The following is a 17365-nucleotide window of genomic DNA, read 5'->3' on the forward strand; positions in this document are numbered from 1 at the left end:
GGCATAAAGCCTTTTCTATTTGTAGCCCTCTAATGCGAAAGTACAGTTCTCTGCCTATTCGCATCAATACAAGTTCACAGAACCTGGTTTCTGAGCCATCTGGGGCATTTTGGTGGCTCCTCCTTTATGACATCAGCAGAAAATACTGTGTAAGTATGTATTAGTGTTAGCTGTATGACTGTTTCCGAAATGTGGGCTATTTTATCACTGCTTCACTTCTCTTCAGCAAGTCATTATTTCAGCAGTACAATCTTGAAGAAGTCTAGCAAGCACTTAGCTAAAATACTGTTCTTCATTAATGTTATAAGAACAGTAATTCATTTTTTAGTGTGCTTTTCCTTAAGAGCTAATAGTGTTAAAAACATCTACCCAGTCCATGTCACTGATGAGCAGTTTCTTGTATTAAAACGCTTACTCTGTATCTAGCACATTTTGCATTCCTGTCTGTTGAAGTGCATGAAACATCTATTGTAACCTTTTAAGCACTCAGTAGCTTATTATTGGAACCACATAACTGCTTCCTTATTATCTCTTCTTGGCAATGACTTTAACGAATTATGTTCAGGTAGTTGTTAAAATTCCCATCCAAGCACATTTCTTTTTGGATGCATGTCAAGAGGTTAACTTATGCTCCCTTACAGCTGATTTCTAGCCCTCAATCCATCAGACAAGTTACTCGAAAGGAGATATTACTCTGTTGAGTTGGGACAAGAAGATAAAATTGACTTTCTGAGATGCAGTCCCCTTTGGGAAGTGTGCAAAGAATTCTTCAGCAGTTACTTGTCTAGGCAGTCTTGAAGCAACAAGACACAAGATGAAGACCAAGACATGAGATGAGGAAAAGCTATTAAATTAAAAAGGGAGCTATGATTAATGTAGCTTATACTACTTCTTTGGTATTATCTCTCATTCACTTTACATTCTGTGAGATTTTCCTTCAAGGAGTGAAGTGCATGTGTGTAGAAGTAACATTTCATTAGTTAAAAGTTCCTCTCTGTCTCTGCATGTTAAGTCTTCTCTTGCTAATAATAAAATCTGTCTGGAAAAGAAAGACCAAATAGGTAAGTGAATAATTCCATCTTTCACTCACACTCCAGGAACTGTTTACATGTGACTTGTAGAAATTGGATCAGAAATGAAGAATAACAAGCCTACATAGTATACTCACTACCATCTAAGGAATTCTAGTTTTACCAAAATTTAAGCACTATAGTTGTTGAGGATGGGTGAAAAGTACCTGTTGGATTTGTGTTGTGGTTACTGCTTGAAAGCGAGTGAGCTGTCTCCTAGGAGGGAACACCGTACATCAGGGGCTTTCAGGAAAAGGAGTATTCTCGCCTCTCTACTGAACATTTTGCCCGTGACAGAATGTACTGAGGAAGTCAGTTGACAAGCTAATCAGCTCTGAGAAGGAGCACTAGCTAGAATAGACCACAATGTGGATTCTTGATTTCCTACAGTTGCATAAACCAAGATACAAAGTGCAACTTCAGAAAAGTGCAAGTAGGAAATTCTTTCAAGAAGCTTACTTGTTTTTTTCAGTAACAAAATAGTCATTCACTGACATAGAGCACAATCCTTAAGAGAACAAATGGCAACAGAGCATTTGAGAGGTTCTTTAATGTTGGAATCAATTCCATCTACTCAATTTTAAAAGTCATGCTGCTTTAGTTTTATACAGGTGTGAAAGAAAGAGAACAAGCAACAGCCTGGAAATAACAAGACAGCAGAAGGTGCTTGACTGTACATACTGTTACATGCAAATACTTGAGCAGCCATAATTGCAAAATGAAAATCTCAAAAAGTTGCAAGTGAACAATCAAAATTAAAACTATTGCAGATGTTACAGTTAACTTCAGTTTCATGTAGCCACCATAAATACATGTCTGGGAGAGGAGTATGCTTAGAAGCAGATGAAATGTAGCATGAAAAGCTTGATGCAGAATGCAGAAAAAAAGCTTTGTTGGCAAGAAACAAACACACATTGGTCTTTTGGGTAAGAAATAGCTTAAAGAAGCTGGAAGAGTTGCTGAAAATTTACCTTTAATCAAATGCCATATTAAACTCATGCAAACTGTCACAAGCATAAGTGTATCTAAGACAGTGGAGTACTTCTGTTCCCAACAAAGTCTTTATTGGAGTAAGTATGTAATAATTTTTAAAAGTTGTATTTGGGCTGAAGAATCCTGAAAAAGTATGTCTGAAAAAAAATGCTATTTTTATAGGGAAATTTTTATAGGTTCCCTAATAAATATCATTCAGATTGGTTTCTTGCAGAAAAGGAGTATCAGACCTCACTCAAAATTGAAAGACATATTTGAAGAATATTTACGATATTGCCTACAATTTGAGTCTGAAAAACTCAGGGACTTTTTCCTTTTAAAGAAATTTTGCTTATAAGAAAGATTCAAACAACTGCTAATGTGTATTGTTTGCCCTTATTAAATAGTACTAGAGCATTGATATCTTCAGATATGTATTCACTTCGTATGACACTGCTGCTGTTAATATGCAAAGTGCTCTGCGCTACAACCCAGGTCATTGAGAACATCGTAAGTCTTAAATTCAGGGTGAAACCTGGGGCAGCTGAACTGGTGGCTTTTCAGAAGTTGAGAAGGTCTAAAAGTAATCATGAACTATTGCACCATAGTGAGGAAACTTTACAAGGATAAATTGGGAATGACATGGTGTAGAGATGAAGAAATAGAAATAATAAAAAGTGTGGTTTTGCAAGTATTTTGTGAAATAGTGTGGGAATGTACAGGAAAATAAGCATAGGCCTTATATGTCTATTGTGTAAATTGGAAAAATCGGAGACCAATCTCACACCCACTCAAGTCAGCGGTGGCAGTTTATATTCACCCTTTGTATTCAATTACAAATAGATTTGTAATTTCCTCTTTAAGTGCTCCTTGCTTGACTCTTGTCTACGTAGATGCATCCAAGAATAAGCAGTGTCCAGAAATTGTGCTCTTTGTTCTGTGATGAATAGAACACTATTTTAAAACATTTAAATAATAACCAACAGTTGTGAATCTTTAAACATTATTCTCTTCACCCTTAAATAGGCAAAATGTCGTAATATGTTTTCATAAAGAAAAAGGATATGAGAGTGCGATTGAGTTGTTACCATTTTATAACAGCTGCACGTTAGGATGAAGACACCTGTAAATTAAGAGGAGCTTATTCTTAAAATAAAGTCACAGTCCAAATTCTTTTCCTTTCTATGCCAAGTAGTTATCAACCTGCTTATTCTTAAGCACAATCTGGAAGATGTAAGGGTCAAATGAGATATTTAAATGTGTTTTTTCAGTTATGTTTATTTTTGCCTGAATGTAAAGGTACTGTTTCTTATAAAAAGGTACATTATGGAGAAGCATAGTTATATTTTAAAATGTACTTTGGCATTTTGACAGCCATGGTTTGATATAAATGGGCACAGTCAATATCAAAGGCAGAAAGGCTAATGTGTGATCCAAGCTGTTTCTGCTTCTTTCCAGTTGTCAGTTATAATGTAACCAAAGTACAACAAATATTCCTATTTTCTCAAGGAAAAAAAAAGATCAAGTGGGTACCAACCTTTTCTGCAAAAATCACTGTAAGTTACGCTATTTTTCCTGCACTGGGTTTAACTGGAATGGAAGAGGGCAAACTTAGCAGTAGACAACAGTAGCATGTGTTCTTCAGACTCATAAAAGTGTCTGCACCATTGGTGTACACTTAGACATATGCTATATCTGTGCCCTGTAGCAGCTCCATATCTTGGTCTTTTTGTGTTTATTAGCTGAATGATAACAATTTGCAGATCAGCAATTCAACTGCAGGCTATCAAAGTTATTTAGATAACCATTTCACGGTGAAATCTTTCTTCCAAGGGAGAATTCCTCCAGGTCTCTTGGGTCCAGAGGAGACAGCAAAGTTCCTCTGAAAGCTGAGGAACTGCATTTGAATAGGAACTTGCAGAGATGTTGTCTAAGGAAAAGGATGTTGCCAAGTGTATCACTCCATTTCTTTGAAAGCTTAGAGGAATATTCTTGCTGTTCCTGGAAATCCAGGATAAGGAATGTATGTGTTTCTGCCTTTGTGGTTTATAGGGTTTGGGGCTTTTGGTTTGGGTACTCAAGACAAGAATAACGAGTCTGCTGAGGTAAAAATCTAACTCTTCTTGGGAAAGCAGAAAATGAACTCATCCCAGGATCACTTTTTTCCTGTAGTTTAAGCCTACATTTCACAAATCTGTGCTACTGACAGAACTCTGAATTCACACAGAATTACTGAATATCAGAGCTCCTGGCTGCCATTAAAGTCGTATCAGAACAATGAGTATTTCCTTTTCAAAACTGAATTCCAGTATTGTTCAGAATTGAGGTTTCATGTTCTTACGATTTTCAATCCTATTCCCATTATGGGAGGAAAAAAAAAACCTCGAACACTGACTCTAGCCATTCTTTTCTCGACTGGTTTTACAAAAGTTTTGTTAAATAGGAGTCTAAGGAATTTTTAATGGAAATAAACTCTCAGTATCAGAAAGCTCTCTGTAATGAAAACATACAAACTTATTCAGCTTAAAGATCATGGAATTTTTAATTCTAGCATCCATGTCAAATTAAGGGAAAACCAAAGATTGACTAAAGGTCACACAAGTGGATTGTGGAAGTGAACCTACTGAATCCCAATTCAAAGTCCTGGGATTTGGGTGCACTTTAAAGAATTTAGCGTGATTCATGGCAGGATATGGCTGTACAGTGTGTTTGTAATGCTGCCTGAGCTTTGTGAGTGCACTTTGTTTTTTAACCTAAATACAAAGTAAATAATCTTGCACTGAAGCTTGCTTTAGGTTAGCATGGAATTGCCATGCATTGAAAGTTCATGCTCACCTGATCTACAGCAAAGTCAATTGTCAAGTTCACAGACTTCCTGAAGATTTGGCTGCAAATGTTCAGCAGTGAGCTGACAAAGCAACAACCGTATGTTTCAAGCTCACTGACTTTGCTGCGCTTTAGTCTAGGGCCTTGGGCTAGATTCGTAAAACCTTTAGTACCTTTAGAACATTTTCTGATAGTCGTGATCCTTAGAGAACAGTACAAAAGAGATACTGCACTCTTATTAAAAATACAGAGATCTAGCTGACTTCTGGTCTTAGCTTTTAAAAAATGCTCTTCTTTCATTATTTCGAAGAAGGAAAATCGCATGTGCTTAGGGCTGTTTGTGTTTCTCCTGCTTAGATATGACTTACAAAAATGAATTAAAATGCAGCCAATTCCTAAAAATAAATGTTTCAAGTAATGTGTTAAGAAATGTTTCTGATCTGGGTAAGACATTTCATAATGCAGCAACAACATCCTGTCATGTACTTGTGAGTTTATGTACAGTTGTAATTGCAATTTCAAAACAATTTTTCCAAGAAATATGGTTCAACTTAATATAGACAGAGTTATTAACCAGCAAAACACACTTCCCAATTTTGTGAGCATGTGTATGTGTTGTATATATACTTTGATGTGGCAGGGAAGTCTTGTTTTGCAACTCAAAAGTTTACTACTTTCTGACAATTCTTTCTCTATCTTGGTGAAATTCAGTAGTGGTCCTCATTCTGTTTGTAGAGAATAGGCTTTCACAAGACAGGGGCTTATCATGACATCCTTTCTTGGCAGGGACCAATAATCCTTAGATTTCACTTAGTCCAGTGTCTATGTTCTGCACTCACACTTTGATCCCCTGGCTCAATTTAGATACTTATGTGGCACCAACAGTTAATATCTCACAGCTTTAAAGACATTAATGGATGAGTATGCATGCTATCACACCCCAGCATAAATACCTTGCTTAAGGCAAAGGGTAGACAAGGTTGGGAGAGGGCAGCTGAGCAGCTCAGACCATGGGCAGGGGAAGTAAATTCACAGAAAAGAGAGAAAAGAAATGGGCAAATGACTGTAGAAAACTTTGTGTCCTCATACCTGGATATGGTGCTTGATCCCTGAATGGGCTGGGTTTTATATCCTTGTATGGATTTTTCTTCCCTGGTGCATTCACTGTGTATGCTGGTTTTCCTTACCAGTGAATTAGATCAATATTAAATGCAGTCTGTTTGTAGTTTGGTCATGTAGAGGAAGCCAGTAGAATTTTCAAATGTGCCTTGTTTAGCATTTCTATAGAAGTAAATATTTGTTACTCAAACTAATATGAGCAAATTTTTTTCCAGCTGAATTAAGGCTAATGAACAGTATTGGCAACTCTAATCTTTTTAATTTCTGAAATGGCAGGTTTTGTTTTAAAAAGTAATAAAAATACCTTAAACTGCTAATACTTTACCCAAATTGCCAAAAGCAATTTTGCTGATAATGAAGCTATTGTGGGCTGGAATATTTTGATTGAGCAGTGCAGATTGATGTGTTTTGCTTGATACGATTCAGTGTATGTGCTGTTCTTGTAGAATTTTCCGTATGAGTCTGTTATGAAGACAATACAGTTGACAAAATTTCTTTGACCTGCAATAAGGCTTTCTCAAGTTAATTTATCAATTAGCTTTTAACGATAAACTGATACATGTCATTGATCTTTAAAAGGTAACTAAGCTTTTCTGTTAGTAAGAAACATGCATAGTCAGGGAATTTCAGGATGATGCAGGTGCAGCTATTTAAAATACAGTCGATTCACTATAATGATTGACTTTTTAAATTCAGGTTTGCTGATAAGTCATTTGGAAGACCAGAATTGTTTCTGCAGGCATCCAGCATAGAAAGGATAATGAAGATGCCTTCCTCTATTTACCGTAACGGACTGCCTTGTGTTTCTGCATCTAGTTCTGGAGGAATCTTCTCTGAATGTTTTGTGCTGCAGACTGGTGTGTAGTAGAAATGCCTCACAAGTGGCTGGAGCAGAAGCCTATATTACAGGCATGCTAAATTTACCTTGGAAAGCAGGATAGATATAAAGATGGCACAGAGTTCTCTGATTCTGTATCAGGTATTTATAATAATACTCTGATGTGTCTTTCAGAGCCACTTGGGTGTCTTTACTTTCCAATTCAGCTTGCTATGTATGTTTTACTTTAGTTGTGAGACACCATCTGAAATCCTGGCATCCCAGACCTCAAAGCAATATTCTCTATTAACTTCAGTGATCGCAGGATTTTGTCCTTTTGTCCACTTACTCTCTCAAATTTCAAACAGGAAATGCCACCTGATATTGATTGCTGCAGTCTGCGTAGCTACCTGTTAGAAAGCTAGGCTGGAAACACTGATATTTCTTACACTGACCAATAAATAGATAGTGGTTATTTGCCTTTAACTAACTCGGGTTCTGTAGGTTAGTATAGCATTCGCTGAACCGTCTAGTCTCCTTTGCTAGTCTTTATTTACATTGTCCTTCTTTTGATACTTCATTTTTTATATTGAATTTTGATCACAGAATTGAAAGCTCCAAGCACGTTTGTGTGGCATTTTAGTATATGCTTTGGTGGATGGCATTGTAAGAGGCAGTAATAGTTCCTGTGCTGGGTTCAGACAACTAGTTTTGAATGTGTTTTGGTACAATGCCAAAAGTTAGTGTCTTGTTTCAAAGTGATGAGCTTGGTTTTTGCAATGTTCTGTTTGAGTAGTTGGTTAAAAGATCTAACTTAAGTATCGTAGGTCAGATACATATAAGAGATAAAGTAAGTGTGTTACCATCAGTTAACAGGCCCATTAGAATTTTCAGTGCTTGAATTAGGCTGAATAGGTTCCTCACAAGATAGTAAAAAGAATAGGAACGCCCAGAGAACACGTAGAATATTCAGCACACTGAAAATGAGGGGGTGTTGGTTTTGGTTTGTTTTTTGAGGTCCACACTTTATTCCTTTAACTTTAAAAAGGACCAAAGGCAATTAAGTTCTAGCTGAGATGCTGAAAACAAAGTAAGCTGAACTTTGGGTGTGTAAGTAAGGCTATAACTTAGGATATTTGAGACTTTACATTATATATCCTAGCTCATAATGAATTGCATCATCAAGATTTGTACCTCTATTTGGCTGTCTGTATTTTTCCATGTAAAAAGATGGTTGTACAAGAAGTTACCTGCTTTTAAATGAATCTGCAGATTTTACTGGCATGATAGACAGTGAGCAAATTGTAGGAGCCATAAAAGTGCCTTTACTTTTTATGTGGTACTGTCTATTCACTCTAGGGATGCATAAAATTTGCTAGTTATTTAAGACTTTAAAATAGGAAAAGAGCTGAACATAGATGTTGGTAATAAATTTCATACTTATGCAAGAGGAGATACTTAGTGGATTTTTGCAGGTTACAACTTGTGTCTGGAAGGGAAGGTTTATGATTAAGGTGTTGGTATCTGAGAGAATCAGTAGTTTAGAGTGAGCAGGTGCTGGGTACATGAAGAAAATTAACTGTGTCCTGTCTAGAAAGGTGAGTTCCAGGGGAAGGACACCATGGGAAATGGGAGTGAAAGGACATAAAGTTGGAAGAGTAGTATCAATCTATAGAAAACAGACTTAAATTAGGGCTCGCTCTTTTCTTTTTGTTTCTTCTCATGGAAGGTATGTAATGTTTTCAAAGAAAAGAGGGTAAGAAAAAGCCCTCCACCCCCCCACCCCCCCCCGCCCAAAATGTTAGTGTGCCAATTCTGATTTAAATACAACAGCGCCTTCTGCTGGTGTGATTTCAATGAAGTGGAATCAAATCCGTGTAAAGTCAGAAAAAGACTGGGGAGCCAATCATTTAGTAGATTTAGATTTATATTAGATTCACTATAAACCAGGCTGAAAGAAGGGTCTGAACTGTTATGATCTCAATAATATGATGTTTAAATTAATTTCAGGTCAATATATTTGAAAGTGAGTGAGGAAAGTACTAATATAACCTATGTTTGGGGTTGGCCAGTGCCATTTAACTAGGTACATTGAGCCTTTTCTTCGGTAGTCCTTGTACTCTTGTGGAGTATCAAGGGATTCCTACATGGTTTGTGTTAAAGCATTTAGAAAATGTTCTCCTAAACACATTGCTCACATGCACGTTCAGTACTTTTGTAAAGCAAAAACTTGGTCAGGAAGCAGCCCAAGCACTACGTTTTCTACAGGAATGCTTGGCATCTGTCCTTCCTCATCCACCTCTCCAGCTACCATGCTACTTTGCAGAGAGGCACCATGATGTGACAGGCCCATGCGCAACGACTGGACACTGGGTCTTGCTATTTTGTAGTTCCTTGTACTCTCTATGACAATGCAAAACCCCTCTTCCCTGTTAGAGATGGGCTTCAAGAAGGAAAAGCCTCTTTTCCATGCAAGGTAACTAGTTTCTACAAGGCTAGGAGTGCTTTCAATACAGTGTCCCATAGTGTGTTATACCTAGGTTCATCCTTTTCATAGCCCTTTCACCACAGGTCCCCTTAATCCAGTTTTGGACTGTGTGCACTGTGAGCAAAGGTGTATTACAGGTAGTTCTGACCTGAGTATTCTTGCAAAGGGAACAGACTGATGCATACATGCAAACATACATTTTATTTTACAAGAAGAGTTTTCAAGTCCCTAACCAATAAAAGATAATAGGCATATTTGCCTGTATAAATGTGAGCAGCCAAGTCATATTTGGTAGTTATATACACTGAGGCACCTATACATGAATGGAACCCTACAGAGGGCTGTTAATGTGAGAACAAATGAAAATTACGTATGCTTCTAGGTCTTTCAGAGATCTGGTGTGGGATAAGGGAGACTGAGTAGTTCAACTGTTTAAAAAGAAAGAAGGAGTGGGACTAGCAAATTTTAACATTTAAAACAATAGTAAGTGATGTTTTTCTAGGCAGGTCTGTTGACTCACTAAGATTTGTACTCATTTAAGCAGTTTTTTTAAATCTTTCCCTTGTCTCCAAAATCTAGTTGGAAATTACTTCCATTGAACCACCTAATGTATTGCTTAAAATTGCTTAAAGAGCATTATTCACTGCATATTTATTACCATATCCAAAAAGAATATTATTATAGACTCCCAGACTGGTTTGGGCTGGAAGGGACCTTAAAGCTCATCCAGTTCCAACCCCTTGCCACGGGCAGGGACACCTTCCACTAGAGCAGGTTGCTCCAAGCCCCTGTGTCCAACCTGACCTTGAACACTGCCAGGGATGGGGCAGCCACAACTTCTCTGGGCAACCTGTGCCAGTGTCTCACCACCCTCACAGGGAAGAATTTCTCCCTTATATCTAACCTAAATCTCCCCTGTTGAAGTTTGAACCCATTCCCCCTTGTCCTATCACTACAGTCCCTGATGAAGAGCCCCTTTCTGGCATCCTTGTAGGCTCCCTTCACTTAAACTTTATGTAAACCTCGTCTCTCTATTGTCAAAGAAAGTAAACTGGTAAGAAACAGAACAATTCAGGTAGGTGGCACCAGTGAGCACATACATGTCTCCTGCTGCTGAGTTTGCACACCTTTCCTAGGCTAGTGTCGATACTGAGGCATAGAGAAATCAACATGATGTTATTGGGATCTCACTGCCTTTGCTGTAGCTAGTATTTTTATTCCTGGAGATCCCCTGACATGCTCAAAATAGGAAAGATTGCATATAAAAGCAGGGCAATAAACCAGCAGCAATTAAGAAAAATGCTGATAAGAAAATGGAAGAAGTCTGAGAGGAAAACTGTCCAATACGCTGAACAGCTACAGCAAGCTGTTAGTGTCTTTTTCCCTGTGTGCAGTCCTGAAGCCAGAGAGGCTTTGATTTTGGACAATGTTATATAGTACTCATTTATTAATAGACCTCATCCATCACAGTCAGCCTGCACTGGGTGGAAAAGAATCCAAAAAGAAATGTATGAGAATTTCAGAGCCAGTGGCGTGTCACTTTTAAAAGAAGGCTGACACATGGGGTGCAGTCACTTGGGAGGATGTGGTGGAGGGAATGATCTAACTCATTGTAACCCTAATGTTTTTGTGTCAAATGCTACATTTCTTTTAGTTATCAATAGCCTTTGTTCTGCCTGAAAAACAGTCCAGGGAGATGTCTCTGTTGCAAGAATGTACTTTGTAGATTAGCTTTAGACTGACCTTTTGGACAGTCGCTATGTAGGTGTAAGCACATAAGTTTTGACTGATTGGTTCAGTGTTTGGTCTGTCTCCTACTCCTATCAATGATAGTTCATAGCCAGGATTTTTTTTGCTTTCTTTCTTGTTCAACAGTGCAAGGGACTATTTCCATAATCGCTTCTGAGAATTTTTTTCCTAGATATTAAAGATATCCTGTTTCCTGGATTTGTGGTTATTGCAAGTACTTTGTGCTGTATGTAGAATTATGTTTGCTTCAAAAGTGTTTTTTGTACTGCTGACAAAAATAGCAGATTACAGAAAAAGGTATCCATTAAATGAAAAAGGAGAGTATGGTTTGAAAATCTGCTGATTTGAGACAGCACTGGATCTGAATGTTAACGAGTCATCTGTATGATACATTATTAGTTTATCTGAGAAGTTCTAATAAGCAAAGGCTGAGAAGCTGACGTAGATGAAGAAAAATCTAACGCACATGCATACACATTTACCACTCACACCTTTCCCCCAATCTATTTTTAATGAAGAACAAAAATCCAATCTTGTAAGCACATGCTGAAGTTCTTCTGGCTACAGTAATCCCATTTTTTAAATGGGATTTATATATGACTGGGAAGCGCATAACTAAATTCATGTTGACTGTGCCGATTTATGAGAACCTGGTTCATTAAATGTGCATATATGATACATTTCTATAGTTAAATATACAATAGAAGATAGTTTTAGATAGTAGCTGTATATTTTGAGGTTTGCTTATACTCTGTCATTTTCTTGCTTGATGTCACTTTTGGTGAGTTTTAACTTTTGCCCAGCCAGTCTCTCTGTATTTCTCTTTCTCTGTGAGGTTCACATGTAAACTGATGTAAAGATTGCATAATGACTGTTTGGCATATCCTACAGGCAAAGGTCCAGAAACCCTTTTTGCTGGCTATAACCTCAATGATAATGAGTGGCACACAGTGCGGGTGGTTCGGCGAGGAAAGAGTTTAAAGTTAATGGTGGATGACCAGCAGGCTGTGACAGGTAGCGTGGCATTGGGACTCTGTGTTACTGGGGGGAAGCACAAACCAAAACATGACAGAAGTAAAATGCCTTTATCTGAAAGCAGCAGATGCTTCTTTTTTTTTACTTGAGTAAGATCCAAAATCCATTTTCTGCATCTTGAAATCCTGGTACTAGAAGTGCGTTATTACACTTGATATTAATGTTACTCTAACATTGCCATTGGAATTAATAAAAACCTTCATGCTGACTTAAATGAATGTTTTTATACAGTAATTGGAAAGAAGTGATTTGATACATCACTAATGAGAAGGCAAGTAAAATGCTTTTGGCAACCCACGAAATTTATTCTAAGCTTCAACTCTAAGACGTTGCTGTGAGAAAGAATTTAATAAATGTTTGAGGGATATTCTATTGTGTTTTAAATCTTGCATCAGCTGCCCTCCCTAATTAAATGTTAGGCAACGGGTTTTTCTCAAACACTAAAATAGCAGCTGGGATGGGAGAATAAACATGACACAAATGCTAGCAGATGTTAGGAATATATTCCTATGTATATATTATCGGAAATTACAATAAAGAAGACTTTAATTTTGTTCTGTTAAAGACAAGGTCTACATACGTGTTGTTAATAGCAACAGACCTGGCTTCTGGCCTTGATTCCATGCACAATGCAATGTGCCTAATTTTGTGTTAGCGATTTAGTATTCTCCTTTGTTTTCATGTGGTATTAAATAGCTTTTATCATTAGTTCTAAGCTGCGTTAAAATGATAACAATTTTAATGGGTTCTTAAAAGGAAAGCCCCTTCATTGTAGTCCCTTTTCACCTCAGCACAACACCAAAGACCATGTCACAGGTAGAAAAATAATTTCTGTGTATTCATATAGTTGCAAAAACATATTTTCTACCATCAGAAATGATCAATAGCTCTTCCAGAAGTGAAGCAAAAATTTAGTCTGTATATTTGATGCTTTGGGTCATGACCTAAACCACTTAGTTTTTTTCTGAAAATATATAGTATTGGAGGAACTATACTGAAAAACATCAGCCTGCTGCTTCAACTGCAGCTCAAATAATAAGGCTCCTTTGAAATGTTTTCTAGTTAGAGGGAGCTGCTTAGTTCTGAATCAAATAAAGCATCTCTAACCAAATGCATATTTCTTGGGCTCCTCATTGCAGATTTCTTATTTACAAATACTATAGGTTACAAAACCACTAAAAAGTGCTGTTACCACCTCTGGGTTAAGTCCCAGCTTCTCAGTTCAAAATATATATGAAGCATTAGAATACAAACACGAGGTTTCTATCATATATGGTCTAGTCAGGTGAAGCAGTAAGTAAAGAATGCAGGACTGTAAGTTCTTGTGATCACTCTCAATTACAGATAACTAGTTATTATCAAATATTGTCTTAGTAAATAGCTGAGACTCTGAAACTGGCTTCCTAGAGAGGTGGTCAATTCTCCAAGCCTGCCAGTGTTTGAGGCAATTGGATAATGCTCTTAAAACATGCTTTACCTGTGAAGTGGTCAGGCAGTTGGACTAAGTGATTGTTGTAGGTCCCTTCCAGCTGAACTGTTCTACCTGTTAAAGCCAGTGAGTGTCTTCGGTTGCCTCCTGACCAAGCAAAAGTGTTGCCTGTGGGTCCAACTTTCTGGTCCAAAACTTGTATTCTTCCACATGCCAGTATCTGTATAAGCAGCTGACCAGTGGACTCAAAATCCCCCTCAGTTCTTTGAGCTGGAAACTGCCTACATTTGCATAACCCACAGATGTTTAATGTTCTTCATCCAAGGCGAGAGAGTTATCCCAGTATTTTGAGGGATAAAAAGTTCCCTGCAGGAAGCTGTGTAGCCAATCTGTGGACTCCTCCATCGGTGGGGAGGGAACTGGCATGAAAGAAGGAGCTGGAGGGAACTTGAAAGTCTGATAACATGGGAAATCTGCTATGAGTCCCAGGAATATTACGTTTTCTACATGGAAAAATATTTATTACCATGTAGCACTGAGACTTTTTTCTTTAATCGCAACACAGTAGGTTGCCAAAGCCTTTGTGAGCTGAAGTTTCAAATGTACGCAATGCAATTTAATCTGCAGTAGCTTTGAATTTCCTGAAGGGGTAGTTGAAGAGCTGCTATAACAGATTAGAGTGCTCTAGCTCTGAACTGCTTAGAGCTTTTCTTCAGGTGTCCCAACAATAAGAAATGTGATTAAAATATAACCTGGTAGTTATTCATGTAAAAGGTTGTTATAATCTTATAGGGACCACGAGGTAAAAATGGACTTCCAGAAATTTCAGCTTCTCCCAACAATCACTGTTTCGTTTTTTGATTCTGTTTTCAATGTCATGTATGGGGAAAAAAAAAAAAAAGATCCAGAAAGTTTAAGCTGGAGGGAAAAACATTAAAAAATTCAGCCTGACTTGACAATTTTTGCAGGTTATGAAATATTACCTACAATTACAATGGATTGAGCTTAGGTATCTTTGAATGCTTAATTTGTGCATGGATAAATAATATCTTTCAGAATCATAACTAGCTTTCAGTGGAAGGCATACAGGTGGTTTTGGAAATTTTGTTCAGCATAGACGAATTTAAATACTTACAACCCTGATGGATCTTGTTTTCTGGATATGTATAGAAAATAAAAGTGGGCTAAAGGAGGTCACTACAGCTGAGTAATAGACAGGATACCTAGCTTATGGATATGAATCACAAAATCGTAGAATGGTTTGGGTTGGAAAGGACCTTAAAGATCATCCATTTCCAGCCCCCTGCCATGGGCAGGGACACCTTCCACGAGACCAGGTTGCTCCAGGCCTTGTCCAACCTGGCCTTGAACACTCCCAGGGATGGAGCAGCCACAGCTTCTCTGGGAACCCTGTGCCAGTGTCTCCCCATCCTCACAGGGAAGAGTTTCTTCCTAATGTCTGATCTAAAATATCTCAGACACTTGAAATTCTGGCAAGTGAGGTTGAACAGAAAATCTTTTTCTGATGTCCCATAGCATTGCACCAAGTAATGCATTTTGTGCACCAACCTGACAAGTGTTAAAAAAAAACAGAACCAAACCAAAACCCAACCTCATAAGCTCAGACTTCATTCTCTTTCTTTTTCTTCATTGCTGTAGTTGCAAATAACTGGAACATTGTGTGAAGTCTCAAGTCCTGTTAGCATGTTTATACAAATGAAATGTTAGAGATTTGGGATGTGAGCCCAGAGTCTGGAACTTTATTACTATGCTCAAGCAAGAAGTACATTTAATGTAGTGAGGATACAGTGCTACAGGCCAAAGCTTTGTGGATTTTTGCCATGACATTTATGCAATGCCATCTTAAGTGGTATAAGGCTAGAATACATAATGTTCCTCTCTAAACCATGATCTTCAGCTCTCTGTCTGTGATTCAATACACAGCTCTTGGCCTTGCAGAAAGTTACAGATTTGGCATTTTTCAAAACAGCTTCCTGACTCACTACTGCACAGAAGAACCCACCTTTGCTTGTATATCAGGCAAAGTAGTATCTTCGTATCTAATGTTTAGGAACAAGAACATCAAGGTGACTCTCCTTGGCTTTTAAGGAGCCTCCTGCAGTGCTCAGCCATGTGACTGAGATTGCAAATGCTGAGGGTGTTCCATGACATCAATATCACAGCATCACAGACTGGTTTGGTTTGGAAGGGACCTTAAAGCTCATCCGCTTGCAACCCCCTGCCACGGGCAGGGACACCTTCCACTAGAGCAGGTTGCTCCAAGCCCGTGTCCAACCTGGCCTTGAACACTGCCAGGGATGGGGCAGCCACAGCTTCTCTGGGCAACCTGTGCCAGTGTCTCACCACCCTCATAGGGAAGAACTTCTTCGTAATGTCTCATCTCAATCTCTCCTCTGTCACTTCAAAGCCATGCCCCCTTGTCCTGTCCCTACAGGCCCTTGTCAGAAGTCCATCTCCAGTAGAGTTAGTTCTTATATAGGACATATCCTGAAGCTAAGTAAACTGTTTATAAATATTTATCATAAAGTATTAGAGCAATCTCTGTGTGTGGTCTGAATGGTGTTAAAGCTTGCAGACCTATTTTTGCTCTAACTTCACTGTTACCTGTATTTATATCTCAGTGCTGTGACTTAACCTGTTAGTGAATCCATCTCCCTGGGGAAGGCCCTAATATCTACATTCATCTTGCCCTTATCTTTTTGCTGTTCTCACACACATACACAGACACTTGCTTATAAAACCTGTGAAGGTACAGTTGTTTAAGCCTGTCTCAGGTTTTTTACACTACTGCTTAAGATGTCCAGCTCACACTCTCTTCTTGGAATAAAGCATTCAGGGAAGGGTCAACGGAACTGTTCGAAGCTTTGCACTGCAACTGTGGGAACTTGTATTATTGGCATATTTTATAATAAATACTGGCAGTTTTATGCCACTACTTATTCCAGCTTGGCTAGGTCTGCTGTTCACCTTTTTTGTACTCCCTGAGAGACAAAACAGTTAAGGAACTGGGAAATCTAGGCCGTGATTTGCAAAAGGCAGATTAAGTGGTAAAATTGATTAGTAATTACAAGCTGTTTTGTCATCATACCCACACAATGTGACCATGAATCAGCCTTGTTATAGGACTGCCCTACTTCTTTAAAATAATAATGGAAATAAAAATAAGCACTTTTAGAAAAGGGAACTCTTCAGTGGACACAATTTTTATTCGCTGGGTCAGGTATTTAGTAACTAGCTTAAAAACTTAGCTGACTTGTATGCAGTGTACCCTGGCAGTGCTGATCCTTTCCTTCCGATTAGTTGTATAGTCAGCAAATTTCAGGCTTTCTGCTGTGCAGGAGTCTTTGCATGACAAAGATTCAAAGTTAGCTGTGGGGCTTGGGTTTGGCCACCTTTCTGATACAAACCAGTCCCTTTCTATTCTCAGGATTACAAGACACTGACATACACCCTCACTGCAGGCTTTTTGCTTACTCCATCTCTTTGGCCGTCCCCCTTCTCACACAGTTTATTTATCCCCATGGTACAAAGTTAGTTGATTTCAAGCCACTGTTCACCTTTGCAGCACAGGGGGTTGCAGCAGGGCCAGCATTAAGATATCTAAACCACCTTAAATGGGAATCCTTCCTTCCTTTTGCTGAATGATGCACTTCTAAGCAAAACACATGGAAAAATATCCCCCAAACTGTTATGTCTCTATCCCATGAAACTCTGATGATGTAGTTTTAGCTCTGAAATTTGCCTTTTTGACCTTCATCTTGTGTTAATTAATTGCAATTGCTTATAGTACAACCTGTTAACCATATCTGATTAATTGTAACCAAAGTGAGGGATTTGGT

The 17365-nt window shown here is 38.2% G+C and overlaps 1 protein-coding gene across 35 annotated transcripts in view; it reads left to right on the top strand.

Moving 5' to 3' along the window:
* The window catches only part of NRXN1 (neurexin 1), a 676494-nt gene that overhangs the window by 287811 nt on the left and 371318 nt on the right, over positions 1-17365 (top strand). For all 35 annotated transcript variants that reach the window (XM_030499078.1, XM_030499116.1, XM_030499117.1 and 32 more), the window contains one exon: positions 11933-12055. In XM_030499078.1, the coding sequence (XP_030354938.1) occupies positions 11933-12055 (123 nt within the window). The remainder of the gene's footprint in view (positions 1-11932; positions 12056-17365) is intronic.

The sequence above is a fragment of the Strigops habroptila genome, chromosome 10 (assembly GCF_004027225.2).
Source record: "Strigops habroptila isolate Jane chromosome 10, bStrHab1.2.pri, whole genome shotgun sequence".
In the NCBI taxonomy this organism is placed as follows: domain Eukaryota; kingdom Metazoa; phylum Chordata; class Aves; order Psittaciformes; family Psittacidae; genus Strigops; species Strigops habroptila.